The sequence below is a fragment of the Neolamprologus brichardi genome, chromosome 19 (genome assembly GCF_056152115.1).
Source record: "Neolamprologus brichardi isolate AB-2024 chromosome 19, ASM5615211v1, whole genome shotgun sequence".
Lineage (NCBI taxonomy): Eukaryota > Metazoa > Chordata > Actinopteri > Cichliformes > Cichlidae > Neolamprologus > Neolamprologus brichardi.
This window is the reverse complement of record NC_142122.1, coordinates 3624601-3648882: the sequence shown is the minus strand read 5'-3', so window position 1 is coordinate 3648882 and position 24282 is coordinate 3624601. Positions and strand designations below refer to the sequence as shown.

The 24282-nt window shown below is 39.6% G+C and overlaps 2 protein-coding genes across 4 annotated transcripts in view; both read right to left on the bottom strand.

Annotated features, from left to right (window-relative positions):
* LOC102791661 (apoptosis-stimulating of p53 protein 1-like) overlaps window positions 1-7333 on the bottom strand; it is a 66181-nt gene extending 58848 nt beyond the window's left edge. The window contains exon 1 of the mRNA XM_087832783.1: window positions 7116-7333. Coding sequence (XP_087688909.1) covers window positions 7116-7124 — 9 coding nt within the window. The 5' untranslated portion in view covers window positions 7125-7333. The remainder of the gene's footprint in view (window positions 1-7115) is intronic.
* Window positions 7334-11152: 3819 nt separating this feature from the next.
* LOC102777254 (protein tyrosine phosphatase type IVA 2-like) lies at window positions 11153-18947 on the bottom strand. Of its 3 annotated transcripts, none has more exons than XM_087832736.1 (8): window positions 18802-18947; window positions 18098-18240; window positions 16703-16828; window positions 14748-15374; window positions 14566-14658; window positions 12961-13091; window positions 12541-12615; window positions 11153-12460 (listed from the first exon to the last, which is right to left on the bottom strand). In XM_087832736.1, the coding sequence occupies exons 4-8, from the start codon at window positions 14841-14843 to the stop codon at window positions 12349-12351; spliced, it is 507 nt and encodes a 168-aa protein (XP_087688862.1). In that variant the 5' UTR covers window positions 14844-15374; window positions 16703-16828; window positions 18098-18240; window positions 18802-18947; the 3' UTR covers window positions 11153-12348. The 3 variants fall into 3 exon arrangements, with proteins under 3 accessions (XP_087688862.1, XP_087688863.1, XP_087688864.1); XM_087832737.1 differs by lacking the exon at window positions 18802-18947 and adding an exon at window positions 18591-18687; XM_087832738.1 differs by lacking the exons at window positions 16703-16828; window positions 18098-18240; window positions 18802-18947 and having other exon boundaries at window positions 14748-14921; window positions 15211-15227.
* Between the last annotated feature and the right edge of the window lie 5335 nt (window positions 18948-24282).

The window sequence follows — 24282 nt, the reverse complement described above, 5'->3', positions numbered from 1 at the left end:
GCACAGAACAGAGACAGCCAGGCTCTCACACACACCTTTCCAACCGTTCGTCCATTCCAGCTCTACAGGAAGTACGCTGACTGCAGTGTGCATGTTTGCACGTCGCACTAAGGCATATGAGAAACCACTGAGGCATGTTTATCAGCTGTCACCAGCTGTCCACTACAAGGACAAGTGCTTACAATTAGTTCCTAAACAGCTCCAATCAGTCAGTGAGCTAATACCGTGTAAACTAACCTGTGTCTGTCTGCAAGTACTGCAGTGAGTGTGTAAATATCAGAATATTTTAGTACGTTTGTTTAAATAATTTTATGAACGTACGTACATCCAGCCACAGGTTCACCTTCATTGATCTAATGTACCAATGTGTTTCTTTAAAACAAACAAGAAAGTTATAAACCTCATAATTTCTTTGTTTAAAATAATGAGGTAAAAGTAAAACTCATCATACTGGGATAATAATAACCCAAAAAAGGGAATTCCATCCTCCGTTACCTTTCTATATAGCTATATACTATTATATACCAAGCTATATAGTTTATGTCTTCCATATTTCCAACTATATCCATAATCACATACTGTGTATGCTACCATTGTATATAGTGTATCGTCTTACTTTTTTTCATTGATTGTACTTATTTGTATTTTTGTATTTCCTTCTGATATCTGTACCTGAGCTGAGGTGATGCAAAAATTTCCCTGTTGTGGGATCAATAAAGTCTTATCTTATCTTTCAGTTAACCAAAGTCAGGTTGGGGTTGCAGCAATGCTTTTCAGTTCCTCCTCGGGGAATCCCAAGGCTATCTCAGGACAGATGAGATATATAATCTTATAGGTTCTGGGTCTACCCAGACGTGTCCTCCCAGACGTGTATGCACAGATAGTACGCACCCAGGAGGCATGTGCATGCTACCTCAGCTCCTTTCAATATGGAGCAGTGCCTCTAATCCCACCAGATGCTTTTGACCCTATGTGTAAGGCTGATCTCAGAGGAAACTGCTAAGAGTGGACTGCTAAGAAGAAATCGTCACCTTCCAGCTCAGCTCTCTCTTCACCACAGCAGGCCAGGTAAATGCCTGCATTTCCACACTAATCCATCGCTCCACCTCATGCGCCCCCTCCCCATTAATCAAGTTACTTGAAATCCAGCCTTTCTTCCCTATAAAATCTCTAAAGGATCAAACTCACTTTGGGAATATTTAATCAAACTTGGAATCCACCACTTGAGACAATAAAACAGACCTCACACTGCAGCTGATTTAGCTTTGGGGCCATCAGTCTATGACCAAGCGACTGGTGGTGAGGAAGCATGACTTCTTTGCATGCCAACAACCAAGAAATCCTCCTGATCATCTTTTTCAAAGAAGCTGAAAGTTCATATTTCATTTGAATCTAGGCCTCGATGATTCAGAATGCCTACGACATATAACGTTTCTACAAAGACGGCCTTGTATTTACAGACTGTGAGTCTGTCTTTCACCGCATTAGTTGTATAACCAAGCATAATGGCCGTGTCAGGAAGTGTGTCGTTTTCCTGTGAATTATGTAACCAATATGATTGGATGATGTTTGGGCTGCTGTTGCATTGCTGTTTTGAATGATGACAGACTGTGTTGGGGATGTGGGAGTGTAGTGTTCCTATACCTGCTCTGGAGAGAAGTTCTCCGGGGAGTGAAATGGTTTGCAGTCGGTTCCTTTTTTCAAAGTGTTGCAGCATTTTCCACTTTTTTTTTCTTTTTTTTTTTGCATGTCCTGCGACTGCTTCTGCTCTTACATCGTTGCCTCCACCTTAGATCTTTCTGGTCTAGGAGCTTAAATTAAATCAGGAAGAAGATCTGAGAGCAGCTGGTTGCAGCAGCCCACACAACTTAAATTAAATTTCTGTGATATTTCAAACGACAGTGCGTTCACTTGTTAATCATGAATCATGAAAGGATAAATCAGCCAACGTGGGTGGGGAGAAAATTTGGAAAGTATTGCACACTGAATAGAAAATAGCTCGGCCCTTCCAGAGAGGCAGCTTCAAGGAACACCTGCTGTTAAAGTGGAGGGATTTAAAGCTTAAACTAGGAGATATGGAGCAGCGCTCACTGAGGGCACACTGATGACATATTTTAAGCTAACTCAAAAATACAATTAAGCAAACCGTTAAAAATGCTCCAAAAGGTGCCCACAGCACAAAACAGACGTAGAGATCTAGTTCAGTGACTTCCATTAGCAACGTGAAATCTAACAGACAGCAATTAGCTACAGCTGCCTGTGTCAGGACACCACGCCCTTAAATCCAATATCCAGGTGAATGAAACCATGGAAACAGATGATGTAAAGATGGAAGTAGCTTCCACGTCTGTATTCTCTTTAAAGGCCAGCAGGGGGCGACTCTTCTGCTTAAAAAAGTGATTTCTGTTTGGATACATAGTGACTCTGGTAACAAACACACCCAAATCTCTCAACTCTTAGAACCATAACGTCCATAAACAGTGAAGTGATGGTGTGATGTCCGTCTATCATGCAGTTTATGGTTGTAAAGTCCTTCAGCCACCTGTAGACTTGTTAGACAGGTAGGAAACTACCTGCAGAGGCTAAAACCTCTGCAGATAAAACACTTTTCTTGTAAAGTTGGAGATTTTAACCACAGACCAGATAAAAGAAGCTCCATGGAGCATCGTGGTGGTTTCCTTTGTTCTTTTTTAGCCAGAAGTTACCTGATATGGACGAATGGCTGGAGTGTTAGTTTATCGACTAACGCGAGCATTCATAAACTGTCTGGGTAACTTAGGTAGAGGACTAATACAATGCTAGGATTTCACTCACTAAAACTGAAGCACGCAGATAATTCAATTCAAAAATGATTTTAAAGACACAAACACCATAAATATAGTGAGAAAGTCCAGTTTTAGGATTCAAAGTAGTGAAGATGAAGCCAAGAAATTGCTAATCGGCTCCAGCTGCCTGTCAATCAATGTGGCCACGCCTCTAAGGCAATTATCCAGGTGAAGGAGTGATATTAAGAAGGTGCCTTCATGGATAGGATTAACCTGTCTGTAAAGGCCAAAACCGTTTGTGGTACCGCCTGTAAATGCGCTTGATATGGGTTAAATATGTAAATTCGGGTGGGGGACTCACTCTGGAGACAGCCTCAAGTGGCCACTACAGGAACTGCATGTTTTGGCATTTCAACTCAGACTGTTCTTTAGTTCTGGAGGTTGCTGCTTGGTTTCATTGTTTCCAAAAATGGTTATCAACTGGTTATTAAATGTGTGTTGTGCTTAAATGAATGAAGCTTCTAAATAAAAAAAGCAAGGACCAAAAACAACAAATAACAAAACAACAAACAAAAACAATCCCAGAGTCACACCAGCCTCCCTACTGCCAGTGTGCCTGTGTGTGTGTGTGTGTGTGAAGGGGGGGGGGGGGGGGGGGGGGGGGGGGGGGGGGTAGACCACAGTGACAGCTGAAGGTGATTTGTGTTTCAGCCACCCTACTCTCACTATCCACACCCCCTCACCCACACCCCCACAGTCAGTACCGTCTCTATAGGAACTGTGTGCATTGAGTAGAACATGAGCTACCAGCTCAATGAGAAGCAAAACAATTCTCACACTTGGGGGGCAATACACTGTATCTGCTGCTGTATTAATAAATCATTTACTTTCATGGACTTTCTTTAGTCTTTCTTTTTCTACAAAGTCTGTGCATGACAACTTTTCACAAAATAACACAGTTATTTGACTAAAACAAATAAATACTCCAAAGCAAAAAGCCACTCGATCCATTTACAAATATTTTCACCAAGCTTAAAATTTTGTTTTTTCCAATCCAGACGTGATGTATTACAGACGTTAGCGATGGACAATGCTGAATTTGCTACTGGTAAAAATACACGAATAAAGATAAAATAATATTTGGAGTCTAGAGCATTTCAGGTGTGTCTCTGACGCTTAACTCAGATCCAGCAGCACTTTGAGTTAAATTCTAACATAAACGTCCTAAACCAATAGAAATGACTCTGCTCCGTGACGTTTACATGTAACTTCTGTCACCAACATGGCACGCCCCCTCTGTATTTACCATTACATTTTAGGTGAAGACATGTTTTTAAAGGGAAGCTATTGAGCTTTTTCTTATACTCCGTCCTTTCAATTTCATATTATAAGGTAAACAAAAGCGCCAGTGGTTACTATGTCAATATACGAGTCTGAATCATGCAAAGCTACTCTAGTAGCAGCATTTGAGCAAAAATATGGAGCTGTAAATGAGTCTTTTAAGGTAAGAGTATAGGTTTTTTGTGCTAAAGCTTTGAACAAAAAGTCTGAGGAAGATGCAAAATTTTTCATGAAGTTCAACATAAAATAAAGTAAATGAGAGATTGTACGCGTTTGTAATATTTCTGCAGCTTCTCTATTCATGGAAAAAGTAGATACTGATGGCAGTGCTGCCGGCTCTGTACCCGGGAAAATATGTGCCGGCTGCTCAAAATTTCAGAAGAAGTTGCCAGATGATATCATGCTCTGTTTTGAATTTGTTGTGTCAGTCTTGCGCGCTGCCCCTGTTTGGAGACACGAGGGCAAAAGAGCTTTAATTGTCAAAACAATACAGTGAACAGTGGCCGGTTTCCAGAACAAGCTAGGAGATGGTGTACTTTGGATCAAAGGTTAGAGAAAGCGCCTGAACCGAGGTGGAGGACTGGAAATCCAGGGTGAGGTCAAAAGTCAAGGTAGCAGGCTTCTATGCCTCTCTTTCTCTGCCTTGCTCTATAGAGTAAACACTTCTGTATATCTTCAGAGTATTGTCTGGAGCTGACAGCAGACACAAAGAGGTGTAGTGTTTTCTGCCATGTGTCATGTGGGAGAGAGAGAGATAAAGAGAAACGGGAATAGAGGGAGGAAGGACGGAAGGGAAACAGGAATACTAATGTCCACCGATTTCAGGGTTGGTAATTTGAGACTTTTTCTCTAAAAGATGCAGATCAACACAAGCACGAACATATATATACATTAACTCTGCTGTGTGAATGGAAACGTAACATTGGTCGGGACCTTCAGCAAAGTAGATGAAGCAGATGATGCTTTTTATAGACAGTGAATGGAGGTGGCTACTGTCACATCACCCATTAAGTTTGTGAAGTCTCATTTTCAAGCCTCAGGATGGCTGTTTTTCGCCATCACTATCTTGGTGTTTTGAAAGCTGATACCAAAAGCAACGTGTGGATCTCATTGGCTAATGGCTTGCGCCACTGTCGTGATGTTTGAAGTGCAAATATAAATGCAAATGCAAGAAGTGCAACGCTATCAGTGGACCAGCAAAGAGCAGGATGATGAGAAGACTCTAATATTACGGCCCTCGTTAGCACACGCCCTCTGCAGAGCACGTACCCGTTCCAAAATGCACTTTTTTATCTTTTCTGGGATTATATGTTCTAGAACAAAATGTGAAAATGTGTCAAGCTGGTGCTAAACACAGACCCCGCTTCAGGCACCTAACCAAAAACCAGCACAAATGGACCTGGCAGTACAAAAACACTTGAGGCACTCTGCGCTCGACTGCAGATATTTCCTGTGTGTACATACACAGAACCTCCAGCGTCTGCTGCATAACCCACATTGTGATAAGGCTGTTCATAAAGGGTTAATGAGATGTAGTTAATGCTTTATAAATGGTTAAAAGACTTTTGCTTAGACATCAATAGGAAGACACTGATAGGAGTTAATTTGGGACAACTGTGGAAAATCTCAGCACAAAACCACTGAACCACAGTTTATTTCGTCGTCATGTCCATTTTTCCTCCAAGTCACAGAAACTTGATTCTGTTCATCTGGATGGAAAGTTTTTAGTGTCAAAAACGTCTTCAATGACTTCTTCAACATCATCTGATGTTGCAACAGTACAGTTGCACCACGATCTCAGTTTCATATTTGTTAATCCTGTCGTGACCATTAATAAATGGTCGTGAGTTCCTTTCACAGAGAGTTGGGAAATAGCTGCAATCACAGCATTGTAAGATGCTGAAAGATGTGCCCTTAGACCCCCTCAGAGATGGGAAGAACATCTAAAATTACATGAAGTATTGCACTGAGTCACTTTGCAGTCATCTGGCTCAAACAGACTAAATGAAGTCTGGTGTAAAAATGTTTCCCACAATTCCAAACGAATGTGTAAATATTAGGAAAAAAAACATGGTGAAAAATATCAGGATACAGTCACACAATCAGCTGTCTTGTTGGTTCTGGCTGATGATTGGCTGTTGTGTGACATGCACTCACTAAAGTTGAAGGAATGTGAGAAGTGCTGAGAAGTTTAGTTATTTCTTTGTTTCCTTGTCTCTGAATGAAAATTCACCGCTAACATTCCTGGAGATGACATGAGAAGTGCTCAAAGCGTTTCCTAAACTGTGCGTTGGTTTCCAAGTTGGTGCCGCTCTTGAAAATTAAACAGTTAAGTGGAAAACAAGGGTAAAAATTGGACTGTCACAGCACTTTACACGCTGAGCTTCTCGTGTATTAGAAAACTACAGTTTTATTGAGTCAGACTACAGAGCCACTTTGCTGCATTGAAATAAAACTTTTTACATAGCTCTATATATTTATTATATATTATATATATATATATATATATATATATATATATATATATATTTAGCCTTTAACCCACTGAATCTGATTTATTTTTTTCTATTAGGTATCAATACCTTAATGACCTGTTACTGCCTTATTTTAACTATTTTGTTAGAGGAAGTATTTAATATTTTGGCAGCTGTGTTACAAGAAATTCCAAACTTTTAGAATAAATAAATTCAATCCCAGCCTATCTTATCTTATCCTGTCTATCAGTAGTTGCACTTGCACAAGCAAGTTAAAGCTCAGCATGCATTTATATTGAGGTTTGGCACATTTAAATTAATACACAGTACGTTTAAAAAATGTTTAATTAATAAATGAACTGAAACAAACTATACCCTCATCCAGACATAGATTGCAGGAGTGAAATGAGCTTATTTCTAAGGGTCTGACGTGTGTTTGAAGCTGTAGGCTCCAGGCTGCTGCCTCAGCTCGACTCTTCAGTTCAGAAGTTGCATATCCATAAACTCCTGGAACCTTTCATGAATGAAAACTCACCGGTAACATTCCTGCTGCTCGCTGCACCCGTCCCGCTGGAAAAACAACTTTCTCTTCCTTATTTTCCTCTTCTCTCCCCTCTGCGCGCGCTTTTTCTGCCTTTTACCTTTGCTTCGGGACAGTTTTCCATAAATCCGAGCCCTTTTCCTTTTTTCGTCTCTCCCTGCCAGACATCCAGATGCTTGGGAAACCTAAAACTCCAGCTCCTCTCTACTCCTCAGTCCCTCCCTCTTCCTTCCTTCCCCTCTCCCTCTCCCTCTCTCTCTCTCTCTCTCTCTCTCCAGGGGGAAATGCAGCTGGATGTTTTTATAAACTGGAATCACCCTTAAAATCTCACTAATTGCATCCTTTGATCAGCTGTGGGCGGTCGTCCGGTTTGGTTTGCGGGGTGAACTGGGTCACCGTCCTGATCATCCCTCCCATCTGACCCCTGCTCTCCTCCCCCTCTTCCTCCTCCTCTTCTAGTAGTCCTGTAGTAAGAATCGGTGGCTGAACAGTCGTTAAAGTAAAGCTTCATATCATTTTGCGTTAATTCATCTGATTTTTGAGTGCGAGCGCCCTCTGTCGGCCTCATGAGCAACAAAAAAGTTTCACACTACAAACAGTGCCTTCTGCCTTGTTCCTGCAAACTCGCCTAACTACGCAGAATATGTGGAGGTGTATTCACGGTAACTCGGACTTTTCAGTGCCTGAATGAAGCACTGTGGTACTTAAAAGCACTCACATTAAACCGTAAAATATGTTATAGCTGGTTTAGCTGAGCTTTAAATGAACTGAAGTAAAAATACTTCTCAAAGCCAGTGTCATCATTATAAGAAACGCTTGTTTGGGAAGGTATTGTAAAGTATTTTCTAACTTTCATTTTAGTGATCACCAGAACATCAAAACTGCATGTAAAGAACCACCAGTCAAATTTAATTTTTTGTTTAAAGCTTTGGTATTCTAGGTTTCTGCCATAAAATAAGCCTTTAAAAAGTTTATCTCTTTCTTTCAATGTCTCTGCTTTATTAGTCAAAACAAAATTATTCACTTAATAATTATACAATAAATTTGCAGATATATGTACTATGTCATATAGCGTAACGTTTTCTAGCTGAGAGCAGAAATATGGCAGAAACCTGGATTTAAAATGAACCAATCAGGATTCAGTTGCCATGCAGACCCAGAAACCATGCCTGTCTGACAGAAAGTGATGTAGGCTTCAGATCTTTTGGCCTTTTATTTAATTTTTTCTCTCTGATTTCATCTTAATCTGATTTTCGACCATTAAAAGAACTTCTGGCTCCATTTCTTTTTCTGCTCTTGCAGCTGATGAATCACTTGTGTTTTCTTTCATCTTCACAGTAGGTGTGCACAAGGTGCCTGCCACCTGAAGAGTGTTCTAGCTTGGTTGCTCTGAAAAGGGTTATTTATTGATTTTTCAGTCATGGAAAGGATCCTGCGATCATCCACTAGAGCCGTCTTCTGTGCACATGTAGCCACTTTTAGTCAAACTGCTGACTTGGTGGCTCTTGTTGCTGCAGCCCAACGATGGCTGGTTTCACATTTCTCCTTTGATCACACTTTGGTGTCGGTTCAACATCAAAATACCAGATGCCCCGCTTGGAATAGAAGCCAGACTGTTTAATTAATTAACGTAAGAAATAACATGTCCATTATACACCTCGGGAGTCAGTTTTCCTGGTCCTTTGAAGGAGAGTACATGGATACAGAATAAAGAGTCTCAATTGCTAAGTCTGAAAGCTGAGATTCTTTAAGCTCATTCTGCAGAGCTAACTATATATATAAAACTAATATATATATATTTATATATATATATATATATATATATTTATATATTTATATATATATATATATATTTATATATTTATATATATATTTATATATATATATATATATTTATATATATATATATATATATATATATTTATATATTTATATATATATTTATATATATATATTTATATATTTATATATAAATATATATATATTTATATATTTATATAAATATATATATATTTATATATTTATATATATATATATATATATATATATATATATATATATATATATATTATATATATATTTAGGTAAACTGTTTTACAGCATCAATTAAAATATTGAATAAACTTTACAGTTTTGCAAAATTATTATTTTTTATAACAGCAGAATTGTTGGGGAAGATATTTTTTTTCAATCCAAGATCCGTCTTAAATTTCCCATCCCCTTTTAAAATAAATGGGAAGAAGGAAAAACGACGATATAGGACACCGTGGACTCACACACAGAGTTTATATAGCTTACACTGAGCTTAGAGATGCTCAGCTGCCATAAATTCAGCAGATTATCACAGAGCTGTCCTCTGCTGCCAAGGACAATTTGTCTGCCCGTGTGTGTATTTATATCCTCAATGAGCCATGATGCTCATTTTAAAGTCATAAACGACTAAATTACTGCCCTAAGTTTATTGAAATGCTTCCTCTGACACGCTGTAGGCCTTTATCAACTAAAAGCTGTTATTACTGTGATGTGGTCGATCACTTGTAAACAGAAATTACCTTCATGTTCAAAGCTTTAAATGCATTTGAAGGTTTACAAAGTGCAGCTTGTGGTTTTTCTTTTAAATCTGAGAGAAAATTACTTAATTATTTTTCTTTATTTATGTTTTTTAAATCCTGTCTGGCAGCTTTTGCAATCAGAATTATGATCTGAGCCAAACATATTTTGCTTTTCCAAGATTAAATCTATAAATTCTCTATAGGCTCCTCTTGTACCACATTATATGTGGTACACAGTATGACAATGTCTAAGCTAGGACAGGCAGAGTGTGTGCGTGTGTGTGAGAGACAGAGTGTGAGTGTGTCTTTGTTATGAAACATACTTGGGAATGAAGGTGGGAAGCTGTAATAGCGTCCCCCAGGAGCCAGAGGCAGGAAGAGATGGTTCCGGGAGAACCGGGCCGTTCGCAGCCCCCAAGAGTACTAAAGACGCAAGGCCACACGTCTCTGCGCGCTCATCCCATCAGGAGGAGGGAGGTCCCAGATGGGGCGCCCACACCAAGGAGTGGTAGTCCCAGAGGAGACAGGCAGTCAACCCTGGTAAAGGCCGCCCACCCCGGTGCAAGCAGAGGGTCCCACGCGAGAACCATCACGTCTCCAGTGTTCAAATGGTAGGATCCATGCTTTCATGTTGTTTAAGACAAACAACATGAAAGCATGGATCCCTCCCACGTCCCACTTTATGAGCACACTTTGAGTGTTCATACCATCTGTGAGTACAGAGCCACTAGAGTACAGTTCTTAGACTGTACTCTAGTGGCTCCCACTGTCACCAGATCTCAGTCCCACAGAGCATATTTGGAGCATGAAGAATCCTGAAGGTCAAAGTCCAGTCCAACTAGTTACTAGTAAACTGTACCTAATAAATCGGCCCTCGCGGTTGGTGGATTATCATCAATCAGCTGCAGCTCGTCAGTTCAAGGTCAGTTCCTGTGCATGTTTTTCTTTTTGTAGGTCAGTCAATAAAACCAATCAACCTTCAGCCATCCACAGGGTCCACGTGACGCTGCGATTCCACTCAGACAAGCACCACCACAGCCGGAGGCCGGCTCGCTTTGTGCAATGGCGAGTTCACAGAAATCAGGCGTGGGTAACAGTCCAACCGCTGAGCTGATGCAGAAGATGGCCAGAGCTTTGTGAGGATAAATTATTAATACGAATGAAATTTTTAAACCCGTACAATGCAGAGATTTTCTGCATATCATTTTGATTAAGGGTTTATTTAATTAAACTTAAATATATTTGTGCCAAAAACAAACAAACAAAAAATACGTGTGGCTGAAATTATCAGGACCACAGCATCCCCCCGGATAATTTGGTCTGATTACAGTTTCCTTGATGTGGCTATCACTCTAAATATTTGTCAAATTTATCAATTGACACCAAAGACAATTTAAAAAATGTATTTTCTTAAATCACAATAACACTGGGACTACCAAAATTGCCTCATTTTGCATCAAAACATACAAAAACCAACAGTTAAGATTACTAAACACTTTAATTTTCCAAGACTAAGATTTTTTTTCCCCATCCATCAGACAAACATCTCACAAAGAAACAATAAATAACAGATACAAACAGATACAGGGTACAGGAAGGAACAAATAAAATAAAATCTATAAGAAAATAATGGCACAAAGACCAGATACATCTTACAAACACTGACCGAAGAGCTAAGTGGAGCCAGAGATCGATGAGAATTATGGCCAGTAATGTTGCAGTGGCAGCAATTGTGGCTCCACAGTGCCGTTACATGGTTGTTGCAACAGGAACACAAAGTATTTGAGAGATTATCCTATTGATCAGAGAGATGTGAAGAACTTTGGCTCTAAAATCATCTGAATGATTGTGTTGCTAACTTATTCCCTAACGTCTAATAGTGAACATTAATGCATCTGAAAGGACCCGAGAGTGAATCACAGATTTTCATCGAGCAGATTATCCACGCTTTAGTGTTAGCGGGCAGATTAATACCCCATACTGTTTACTGGCCCACAAACGTGTATGATGCAGTGGAAGAAACGTGAATATTTGGACGATTTTAATTATGTTCTCAATGCTTGTCAGTTACTAGGATAATCTACCAAAGCCTTTACGTGTTCCTTTGTTAATACATTCAACAACTGTTCTTCCACATGTTAGTCCACTTCCATGGAGGTCAGCGCCAAATATTTATAGCCAACACAAGTTTGTTCTACAGAAGCTTATGACTGATTTGGGACATAAAAGGAAAGTAGATAATCTAACATTTGCATCACACTGAGAACACATGTCATCATATGTTTTCATCTTAAATATTGTGTGTTTTCAAACTGAATTCTTCTGGCATTCTGGTTGCAGGACATTGATTCGATCAGTGAGCACAGACTCATAAATAAATCACTCTCAGTCACTGTGTGGATTGATGTGCAATAAACCAACAAGCCTCTATTTATTCAGCATTTAGCTTGGAGCAAATATCAAACTGCAGACTATAGAACACTGTCAAACACACTGCCGGCTGCATTACTCATCACATCTTATTGGGGTTTTTTTATTTTTACATTACAGACAAACAAGCTTTTAAATCTCTGTTTAAGTATTTGTGGGTTTTTGCTACATGTTCAGGGGAGGTTTGAAACCAAAGAAACGGAAATAAAAACTTTAAAACCTCCACTTTCTTTTTGCAAAGAGTCCTACTGTACACAGCAGCTTTGCCCGTTGGCATCTTTGGAGCGCAGACACAGTTTAGGCTTGTAGTTCTCCAGGTAATGCAGCTGCTTGGCATTTAAAGCTCCACGGCGCTTCCTGGCAAAATGGAGGAGACGTTAGGCTCAGTTTACGAAATACAACGCAAGAAAAGGAGGAGCAGCAGAATCAAAGCTTACTGTCTTATTAGGTGCACCGCATCCTCGTATTCCATCCCACATTCAATTAGCGCCAGAGCCACCAACACGGGCGCTCTGAGGACAAACAAGAGGAAGCCTTAGTTAAACTTTAACCCCTGTATGTGACTGGTGGTAGAATATAATAGGTGACTCAGTTGCATTTGTTGGGGGTGATATTTTCCTAGTTTAATCATTTGCCTCCAAAAGAATTCAACTCAATAACTTTTAAGAGTGAAGTGTGAGCACAGTGGCTGCTGTCTGTTTAATAAGGCTTAGAAGTAGGAAAGATCAAGCAGACACACTAACCAAACAAAACCTGAAGAGTAAACGCAGCTGAAAGCACACACAACACATTGTACTGTATATAAAATTATTGTGTACTAAACATCAGAATAAATCACGTGTCAGCTTCATACTGACCGTCCCAATCCAGCTACACAGTGCACAGCCACACAGGAGCCAGGCTCGTCTCGAAACTTTGTCTGCAGAAGGCTCAGCCAATCATCGACCACTTGGTCTGGGGGGGCGGATCCATCATCAAATGGCCAATCCTGAAAAAGTAAAGCATTAACTTGAGCTCAGTTTTACTGCAGAGCAGTCAGCGTTCACAGGTTTTTAAAATACCTCGAAATTATTTTAGTGCCCATCCTTAATGCACGAGACGTTTCTATAATTATAGTTCTATAGTGTATGTGAGGATAATGTGCTGTGTGAAAACCGAGTACTTTGCTGAACACCAAGCTGCTTTAGCGACTAAAATGACCAAGTGGGGTTTTTTTTGTATTTGATTAATTTACACACAAATGATTTTTCTCTTTTAAAAATAATTTGTGTGTAAATATTCTATTTAAATTGTTTATCATTATTTATTACAGATATTCCAAAATGTTATGCTATTAGTTATGTTTTTTAAAAACATTCTGAAACTGTGTTCAGCACAAGACTTTAAGTATTTGGGTAACTGAACTGCAAACATTGTACAAATATACCTGAAATCATCAGGTATGTCTTATAACATATTGATTTTCTTGTGCTTTAAAGACCCAGCTAGGAATGAGCTTTGCAAACCAGCTAAAGCTGTAAACGCTGTGATGTAAGACTAAAGTAAACTAACATAAACAGGGTCTGAAAAGTGAAGCCAAGGTAGAAGAGCCTAACACTTGCATTCTTTGTTGTATGGCCAGAAGGGGGCAGTAGTTGTTGGAGAATTTAAAAAAAAAAAAAGACTTCAGACTGAACTCACTGACACCTCAATAAAAACCTTCCTGATGATTTAATTCCCTCGGTCACACATTTTACATCATACTGAACAGAACATTATACCAACTTAGGAAACTGTAATTTTTTTTAAAGCTGTTGAGCACGGCTACATCCATCTTTGCACAATCTGCAGTTTGTACGTCTGCTCTGGCTGCTTAGGTGTCAAAGAACAGGTTCTTCAGGATATCTTCCAATACTGGTCTGGCCACATTTCCCCAGAAAACATCAGGATGTAGTGATGAGAAGTGGGACATTATAATAAAATCAAAGTCTATAATATTAAAAAATATATATAAACCCACACCTTTCCATAACTCTCTTCACACCAGTACATGTGAAAAACCATGAAAAGCTGTAGAAAAATAGACTGAAAAACTCGTAATCTGCTGGGATAGACTCCAACTAAACCATGACCTGAACCAGATAAGAGGGAGAACAGATTCACGGATGCACGGAAAATATCACAGCAGGACAGTGAAATGCATAACTCAGTCACCTGAAGGTTAATTTTCTTCTTTAGCTCATTAATCCTTTAACTACCCTGCAGATCATGTTCTTACTCCTCCCTTTGTGGGTGGCGTTCACTGTTCAGCCCACTCTATTGTTTGATTTAGGTTCTGTGTGTTTTTTGACTTTGGTACTGGAAGCTGGCGTAATCCTTTAATGACAGCAGCTGCATTAAACTCAACGTGTGACTCTCTCTTCACAAATTGCCCTTGTCATTATTTACAGCCGCCTAAGTACTGTTTGCTACGGATCACCTACCAGAACCTGGATGCCTTCTTGTTCCACCGGTGTCTTGTCGTACGTGGCAGCGCACACTCGCACTAAGGTGTTTACTCCAAATGCTTTCAGATCCTACACATCAAATCACACATTTTAACACAACACCCTGCTTCTGTGTCTTCCAAAGGAGAAAGCGTGCAGAGATCTTAAACACGTGTTACCTCTATAAACCTTCCGAGTTGTGCATTGGTGGGATTGTGCGTGATGAGGAATCTCAGACAGTCATAGGAGATCTCCACTGGAGCCGGCCGGTTCATTTTTATACCCAGAGAAGCTTATTAATAAAGAATAAAAGTCTGGAAAGTACTGTGCTTCAAAGAGTGGAGTAACAGAGTCTGAGGAAAAAACGTTCTGTTAAAAAACAAAATGCAAACAAACAAACAAACAAAATCTTCCCACTTAAAGAAAAACAATTGTGTTTTTTAGTGAATGTTACCAAATCAATCTCACGAAAATACAAAATTTTGGTCGAGAAATAGAAAAACAAATTGCCTTGGCAATAAAGTAAAAGTAAAATTGGCTTGGCAAGAGTTAAACTCTGGCGGATTGAATCAAGACTGAAAAAGATCAGATCTCTCCTCCTTTTCTTTCAACTCTATTAGCCCATTCAGAGAAGACTCGTACAAATCACAGCAGAAGAAGAAGAGGAGGAGAGGAAAAGCTGGAAAGAAGAAGAGCAGAGAGGAAACTCCCAGGCTGAAACCAATGCTTGCCCCTCTCTCCGAGACAGCTCACAGACTGCAGAGTGGCTCTTCTTCATAAGGGTTGAACGGGATGGCAGTAGGGACCTGTGAGGACAGGAAGGGTCGGCCACTTTAGGTCACTTTAAAACAAAAAAGCTTTATGTGACTTTTTATTTACTGGTAAACTTTAAATGTAATTCTCATCTAAATAAGATGCTTATATATGTATATATAAAGTCTCTATAAATTCAAGTTTTTATGTGTCTACTAGTGAATTTTCTGTGATTTCAGGACTTTTGAGACAAACAGAGATAGTAAATGGTAAATGGCCTGTATTTGTATAGCGCTTTACTAGTCCCTAAGCGCTTTACACAAGCAGTCATCCACCCATTCACACACTGGTGATGGCAGCTACATTGTAGCCACAGCCACCCTGGGGCGCACTGACAGAGGCGAGGCTGCCGGACACTGGTGCCACCGGGCCCTCTGACCACCACCAGTAGGCAACAGGTGAAGTGTCTCGCCCAAGAACACAACGACCGAGACTGTCCAAGCTGGGGCTCGAACCAGCAACCTTCCGATTACTAGGCGAACTCCCAACTCTTGAGCCACGATCGTCCCATTTTGAAACAAACAGAGATGTTAATCTCTGCAGTCCCAGACATGTTACTGCAAATACTGAACTGCCAGCTGATGGAACGCGTCCGTATCGCTCATTGAAGAAATTTGCGACTGTTATCTGAATCAGTCTGAAACAACACACTGATTGGATTCCTACATCAGCTGATGGGACTGTGGCTGTAGTAAACAGATGTGGATAGTTAGCTTGACTGTCCTGTTCACATTTTACTGGACATGCAGCTGAACACTTAAAGAGTCGTTTCAGCTCCACTGCCACACACGGATACAGAAAATCTTTACCACCTCATCATTTATAGTTAAGCTCCTTATTGTAACACAAACAGGTTATTCATTGTATCCTGTTTAACTGAGCCCCTGTTTGAGTGACATTTTTTTTACCCTTCTGAACTGTTTTACTGTGTGATAATTATGTATTTTATTGACATTGAGCCAAGTTATTTTTCATGCTCGAGTTCAGGAAGGGATTGCGTATGAATTCAGGCTGTGCATGCAGCTGATTCCCTTTCACCTTCAGGAGAAACTTGCTGGTTTGAAAAAATTAGCATTCCTTAAATCATGGTTAGTAGTCATTTGTATAAAGAATTTGCATGACGATCTTCACCACAGTGGACTCTAAGACTGAAGTGAAGACTTTAAGCTTTAATATGGTACGATTAACAAAAGTACAAAAATGGAGCCATGTGTGCCAGGCTGCAGAAGTAAAGCTTCTGATGCTGTAGAGATAACACATCAAGGACTAGACTTTATCCTCAAAGTTTCAAATGAAGGCACCGCCTGCCTTTCTCACTCACCTGTGTGCGTGAATGGCAGTGAGTGTGCCTAGCTGACGTCTCCTTTTCACTTGTCCACAATAAGCAGCAGGTGCTGGGCTTGGCAAAACTCCCCTCCAAGCCTCGCAAACGCCATACATGTGCAGCCTGAGAGCGAGACATGAAGAAGAGATGAAGTCATGAGACCAGAGTGCACAACATTTTCACCCTTTGCCTTCCTGAAACCATTTAATGGTTTATAAAAGTGAACACAAAAAACACAGGGCTCATAAAAGAATAAAGTGATACATAGACTCATCCCTACTAAAACCCAGCAAAGATACGAGACAGAGGAGCAACTGAAAAAGAACAAAGGGAGAACACACAACCATGCAAACACTAGAGTGAAATCTGGTCGGTCTTGAGTGTTTTTACAGTTTGGTATTTCCTTAGTGCATCAAGACATTCGTGCTGTGTTTTACAAGCAGGTGGATAAACCCCGAGCCCACTGAGTTCACGTAGCATCTCCTATTCAGCTTGGTTATGTTTTGAACTTTTTGCAAATTCTATTCCAGTATATCTGAGTATTTAACTACCAAATATAGTCAAATATATCAATTCATTTGTGTGAAAACCTTAGAGAATTTTGTTGTGCTCCTGTAGAGAAAAGTCTAGAACTACGGCACTTTTGGGAGTTTTCTTTCAACCTCATAAAAGTACAGGAAAAAAAATGTAGCTTCCTTTTCTATTTAGAAGGCTGGGAAAGAAAATACAGGATATTTATCCTTCATATGATCAAGCAGACTGATAGGTGAACTGCCACTGTGAGTACTGAAGGATTATAGTCAGAGATAGTCTTAACATAGTTATAAGAAGCTTAATGACATGAATAAAGCTTATTGACTACCTAATAAAGCTACCTGTGCATGATAGCTGATATCTGGATAATAGTTTGGGATGACAAATAATCTGGGGTAGAGTTCTTGGTTTGTGTAGCTTTGCAAACCAAAACCACATCTCCTTGAGAGCGGTCCTAAATTGCATTGCACACTTGACATATGAAATACTCAGTGGTGTAGCTGTCTTGGTCTGACCTTCCTGCCTGACCCAAAATTTCATGGTACATCTGTGTTACTCTTACAGAGAACAAATGATTCAGCCTGTAAAACCGCAAAACTAAAACACAGACATGTATCTAATTAGCCTAACCAAGTTGTTTATTCTGTTTACCTCTGTCAGAGATCAATCTGACATTGATACCAGCACATGAACAGAGACAAACAGGTTACCAGCTGGATGCGCTAATCTCCCGTCCTTACCTTCTCCAAGCTGCCCACATAATGTTTCTAGCCGGCCCTAAACTGATCCCAGATGTAATTTATCTGGAAATATGGTCACCCGAGTCCAACACGAACTGCAGCGTGGTGATATACTCACCGTGATGAGAGCTGAGGAGATGGTTCATTGAGCGGACACAGGAAAATGTGACGGCTCCGGGATGTAGACACACCATTGATGATGATGCTGCTGCTGTTTTTCTGGGTCCTGGCTGACTAACGGCCCGTTAGCTTAGTGCTAACCTGCAGCGAATAAGAAGAAAACACGTCGATATTTATCGATGACTTCAGCTGCTGCGTTTTAGCTTATATGTTGATATTCCAATAACCAAACGCAATATGACTTTAAAAAAACGAAAAACGAAAAATAAACCGGGAAGCATGACACTTAACTAGGCTAATCACTTAAATACCTGTACGAGAGCATCCATGTTTAACATTAATCTACTCGGCAGTTACAGTTAAATTACCGAGAAGCCAGCTGGCTTTGTTGTTTTTTTAAGGCACATATAGAGCGATTATGACACACGCAGATTAAGAAAAAATGTCAGCATATTATTTACAAGCTGTCTTACTGGACTAAACAACAGCACCTTCTGTCATTAAATGCTCCGCAAGACAGGTCAGTTAGAAAGCAGGTCAACAAGCAGAATAAAGAGCAGGCTAACACTTCCAGGCTAAAACGCTCACCGGCTTTCAATAACAGCGAGTACAGTGACCTTGCTAACACACGAAACATTAGCCGGACAATAGCGGCGGCTATAGCGTAGATTTGAAACGCACAGCGTGAACAAAAGCACTTACAAAACGAAGCAGTTTCACAAAATATCCAGAAGCTTCTAATAATGGACGAGAGTCTGCGAGGGAGACATGTTGAAAAAAACCGTCAAGTTAGCAACGTAGGACATGAGGACTACCGGTCACCATCTTTCCAAAATAAAACCGCTGAAGACCCATGTTCCGGTTTAAGTTAGCCTGTTTAAAAAAAAAGAAAAAAAATGAAAAGAAAGACCATTATTCGCAAGCTCAATGACACTATGTTGTTTTATATGAGTTTTGCTTAATTTAATGATAATCACTCACTCAAAACTGAACAGCACCTGCTGTGTTTGAAGAAATGTTCTCATTTTCAATTTGACCACCTTGTGAATTAGGAAAAAATGTGATGTATCTGATGTATCTTGAAATTTAGAAATAGTCAGTAAGTCAAAAATTTGAAAGAACTCAAAATTTCAACTTCCCTCTCTCCGCAATTTTTTTATTAATTAATTTAATTGTTAGAAACAAGTTTCCATTTTCTCGTCCTCCTTTACCCTGATGTTATGGTTTGGATATTTATCCATAAGAAACACTAACTCAATTACATTGCAGACCATTAATTACAGATCATTATAATGGCTAACTGGTTTGATTTTATTTGACAACTTGCTCTTTTTGCATATTTAATTTAAGTTTCCTCCTGTGCTGAGTTAGCTCATGGCTCAGATGAACAAATTGTAGCTTTAATATCCCACATAACCAAATGTAGATTCTTCAGTATGTTTTCTTATGCTTATCATCCACAAAGGGATGATCAAATATTACAGACTACATCTACCCACTGATACAAAAAAGTTTAAAAGCCAAAGGATAAGTGAATGTTTTTTGTTTTGGTGTTTTGTTTTTTTGGTGTATTTTGTCGTAGGCCATCAACAGTCACCTTAAGTCGCTTTATATTGTAGGGAAAAGACTAGGGATGTAGCTAGCAATTATTTTAGTAAATGATGAATCTATAGATTATTCCATCAATTCACTGAGTGAATGAGAAATATTTTTGTCTTATTAATGAGCAATCATAAACATTCAAAGGAGAAAAAACACAGGTCTTTCAAAATGAACTGCTCGTTGTTTTTCATTTTAGAAATTGCAATGTTTTCACGTTTAACTACAAATAACATCTGACAAAAAAAACACAAAAAACAACTAAACCCCTTTGATTGTATGTACATGTCATATTAAATTAGATATTTTTTTAAAAGAAAACATTTTCATGTATAAATAATCTCAAGTACAGTCAAAAGTCACAAATAAAATAAGATATATATGCAAACTAAACTGCATAGAAATGCACCTTTACTCTGCCTTCTTGGAAGGCTTTCTGGCTTTAATAGGAAGCAAGTGCTGCTGAAAACAGATGCTATGTTAGTGTAGATATTAATAATTAATAATTCAGTGTCCAACCTAACAACCATCAGGTCAGTGGACCAGAGTTTAATAGCCCATTTATATTTTTATTGGCTTGTGGAAAAAAAGCTTATTTCTATATTTTTAAATATTAATGGATTTTAATTAACACAATATTTGATATTATTTCACTTACAGTGTTAAAAATCTTACAAAAGCCTTGAAATTAATAAGGTCTAGTACACCCAATGCCCCCCTTTATACTCACCCCTGTTTACTGCAGGTATCGCTTCCATATAAACCAGGATGGCTACTGTCAGCATTCAACACGCTGTATGAATAACATTTCATCTGCATATTTTAATACAACTTCTGGACTCTTACTGCAGATTTTGACTGTGTAAAACAAACGGAGCAGCGGTGGATGGAGCAGCTACAGAGTTTGCTTTTGGTCGTGTCAGTTTGTTGATCAGGTGCTTTGACATAGGACTCCACTAGCTTTTTCCCAGTAAAGGTTTTAATGGTGATCACAGGAACAGCTGCTGTTTTTTTCACTCTACCTGAGCTCACTGTCTCAGTAACAGCTCCACCTCTTTGCTCTTCGTGGTGTGTAAACAGACTCCAGCTCCACGTTAAACTGTGCCAGCATCATCATTTCTACCGCTGTTGTGTTATCAGTGTGTGTGACCTCAATATGGTCAGACTTATTATTCACTGACAATAAATACGTTTCTATTGCAGGTCTGTTTTTAGTGGGTGTGCGTGGGGATGTGGCGGAAGATGCTACAATAATACAGAGAGAATTTCAACAATCTGATGACCACTCTGAGCAAGTACTTCACCATCGTCATCATCATCATCATATGTCCCTTTCTAGAGATTTTGACTCCTTAGGGTATGTCTATGGTCTCCAATAGATGCTGAAAAGTTCTCATAAATCACCCTTCTCCATATCTGCGGGGCATCTAGCCCCAACAGTCAGATGACTTAACAGTGGGATTATAAAACTGAAACAGATGATTTTTTTGTAAATCCTTAGGACTATGGTTGGATAACAGACTCACATTTGCCAAGAAAACTGAAGGTAAAAAGTGGATTTTTGTTCAGAAGCAAATCCTGCTTTTCTTCTGTTAGTGATACTGTATGCAGGCATGCTTCTCCCTCCATCCATCCATCCATCCATCCATCCATCCTTTTCCGTTCACATTCCACTGTGTTTCATCATAACTGACACCTTTCTACCTCAACATTGTGTCAAAACAATACATAACAAATTTTAACTTAGTTCAGGTAAATTGGTGCTTTATATTGTAAGGCTAAACACCAGATCATAGAGCAATCAAACGTCCCCATTTGGCGATGCTGGGAAGGAAGACCTTTCTAAGAAGAAATGACCTTCAGTAGAACCATGCTCAGGGAGGCGCAGCCATCTGCGTCAACTGATTGGGTGGTCAGGAGAAAAAAAGAAGGAAAAAGTTAATGGCAGGTAGGCTATGAACACAACGAGGACAAAACTCAATCGACAGAGTGATGGCATGCAGTAATAGCATATAAGTACATCAGGAAGCCGATCCCGCAGCCCCAGGGTTGGTTCAGACTCACCTGATCAGCCCTAATTATAAGCTTAGAAAGTCTGAAGGCTCTGCCTTTTAGAAAGTAAGCCAGTAGTCTCAGAACAAAATGCTCTATTAAGATAATTTAGTACTATGTGGTCTTTGACAAATGATAGGGCTTGAGTGTTTAAGACTGTATGTATGGACTTAAATTCACTTCTGGATTTAACTGGAATACAGTTCATTATAATACACGAGTGTTACCATGATCATGATCCAGAGTTGAGCAGCCAAACTTGCCAAACAGGTAAATTTGGCAGGTCTCAGGTCTCTGAGGGTTCTTATCTGTATTATGAAATCATTGTTGCATAACAATCACTGACAATAGGCTAAAATGACCCAGCCTTAGCATGTCTGCACATGTACAAAAGCCTCCATGCATCCAGCTGACATGGGGCAAAAGGCAGGGTACACCGTGGACAGATCACCAATCTGACACTGGGCTAACACATAGAAACAAACAAGCATTCACATCTATGGCCAGTTCAGAATAGCCCAATAACAACAGGCCTTTGAACTATGGGAGGAAGCTGGACTGCATGTTGAAAAACCCCAGACTGAATTCAAACCTCCTTGCTGTGAAGCATTGGTGCCACCTCACCCCCCCTTTGCATCGAAACATCACATTATTTTAATTTCACAACAACAACATCAAATTTATATGATTTTATGCCACCTATGCCAGCGGTCCCCAACCCCCGGGCCTCGGACCGGTACCGGTCCGTGAGTCGTTTGGTACCGGGCCGCGAGAGTTGAGGCTCAGGTGTGAAATGTATAGTTTTCAGGGTTTTTATCGGTTTTCAGCGTTATTTTGTTATCGTTTTTATCGTTAACTCGGTTTTCCTGGGTCTTTTCAGGTGTGTTATGAATAAATTTTCTTTTTTTCGGTACCGGTACTGGTTTTATTTTGTTGTATTTATCCGCGACACCTTAAAGGCCGGTCCATGAAAATATTGTCGGGCATAAACCGGTCCCTGGCGCAAAAAAGGTTGGGGACCGCTGACCTATGCTATCATGAAGCCTTCCACCTATCAACTGGCCTACAGAAAACCAGTATTCAGACAAAACCATAAATAAACATGTGATCATGCACACAGGTTTTTTTTTTACTTTTAAAATAACTTATTAGAGAAAAACATGTATTTTAACTTCCTCTGTTTAAAAAAAAAATCCATTTTTTTTCCAAATCTAAACGTCCTGCTATTCGTTTTGTATGCAGGTTATTTCATATAAAATCAGTCAAATTGGAAAAAGGTTTCGACTCGAGCCCCTCAGAATCGATTTCACTCTGGTAATCTCAGCATAATTAATACAATATACTATATTTGCCTACACAGGGTTGGACTAAAATTTGGCACCTTTTTCAAGAAGCGTACCTTTTCCAGCATTTTCCAGCCCTCACAATGTCTTAAATAAAGAGGATATCCACATGGAAATTTCAGGGCTGAAAAACACATTTTTGTTCAACTCTGAGAAAATTTATTTTACCCTTAGTCCAAATCTTTGTTTGGTTTGTTCAACATGGAGAAAACCTGCAGTGAATATGGGTTCCCGGCACTGTTGCTTGTAATCTGATTACAGAGGCAGACAGAAAATGCAAACTGTTTTTATGTTTTTGTCTTCTATTAAGCACACTGAGTTTGCATGTAATGCAATGTGCTATAGGAATGAAATTACAAATGCCAGTGTCACACCAGAAATTTAAGGAGCTTGGAAAGAAAAGCGTTAAGTTTCTTGAAGACATTTCACCTCTCATCCGAGAAGCTTCGTCAGTCCTAAGAGTAATTGGTGAAGAGTCTCATATTGAAGCCCTGTGAGAGAGTCTTTCCACCAATTCAAGAAACTTAAAGAAGTCCAGACGCTTTTCTTTCCAAGCTAAGATTAAAATGACCTGGATGACTGAGAACCTTCACAGACAGAAAGTTAACATTTATTATGGAAAACCACACTGGAGGATGAGATGGGCAAAAACAGGCTTTTCCTGTACTGTAAACTGTTTTGATTAGCCACCTATCGCACATGGTTACACAAACTTGAAAGGTTTATCCAGATCAAAGATCCAGGCTGTCAGCGCACATTTCTGTTAATCTACAGTGTGTCACGATCATTAAACAGGTTGAGATAAACTGCTGCAATCTGCTCTCAACCCTGTTTGATATACTATGATTCTGCTGAGCTGTTTGCCATCTGAGGATATTTGCATTAGTTTCCACAAGCTGTCCGCAGTCAGGGTGTGGCGTTTTCTCTAGTTACTCTCTTCAACCCCCAAACACACACACAAACACACACAAACACCAGGCTTTCTGTTTGACATAGCTGGATGTTCTGTCTTCCTTCTCAATGAAGAATTTGTGTCTGTTGCTTTACTTATTTATAACGTGTTAGGTTACATGTTTTCTAGGGAGTGGAGTCTACACAGCCGATGTTCATGTGTGTGTCTGTCCTTCATGACGTCGCAGCTGCTGAATCTGGTTTGGCAGGCGTTCTGAGGAAAGAATGAGTAGACACA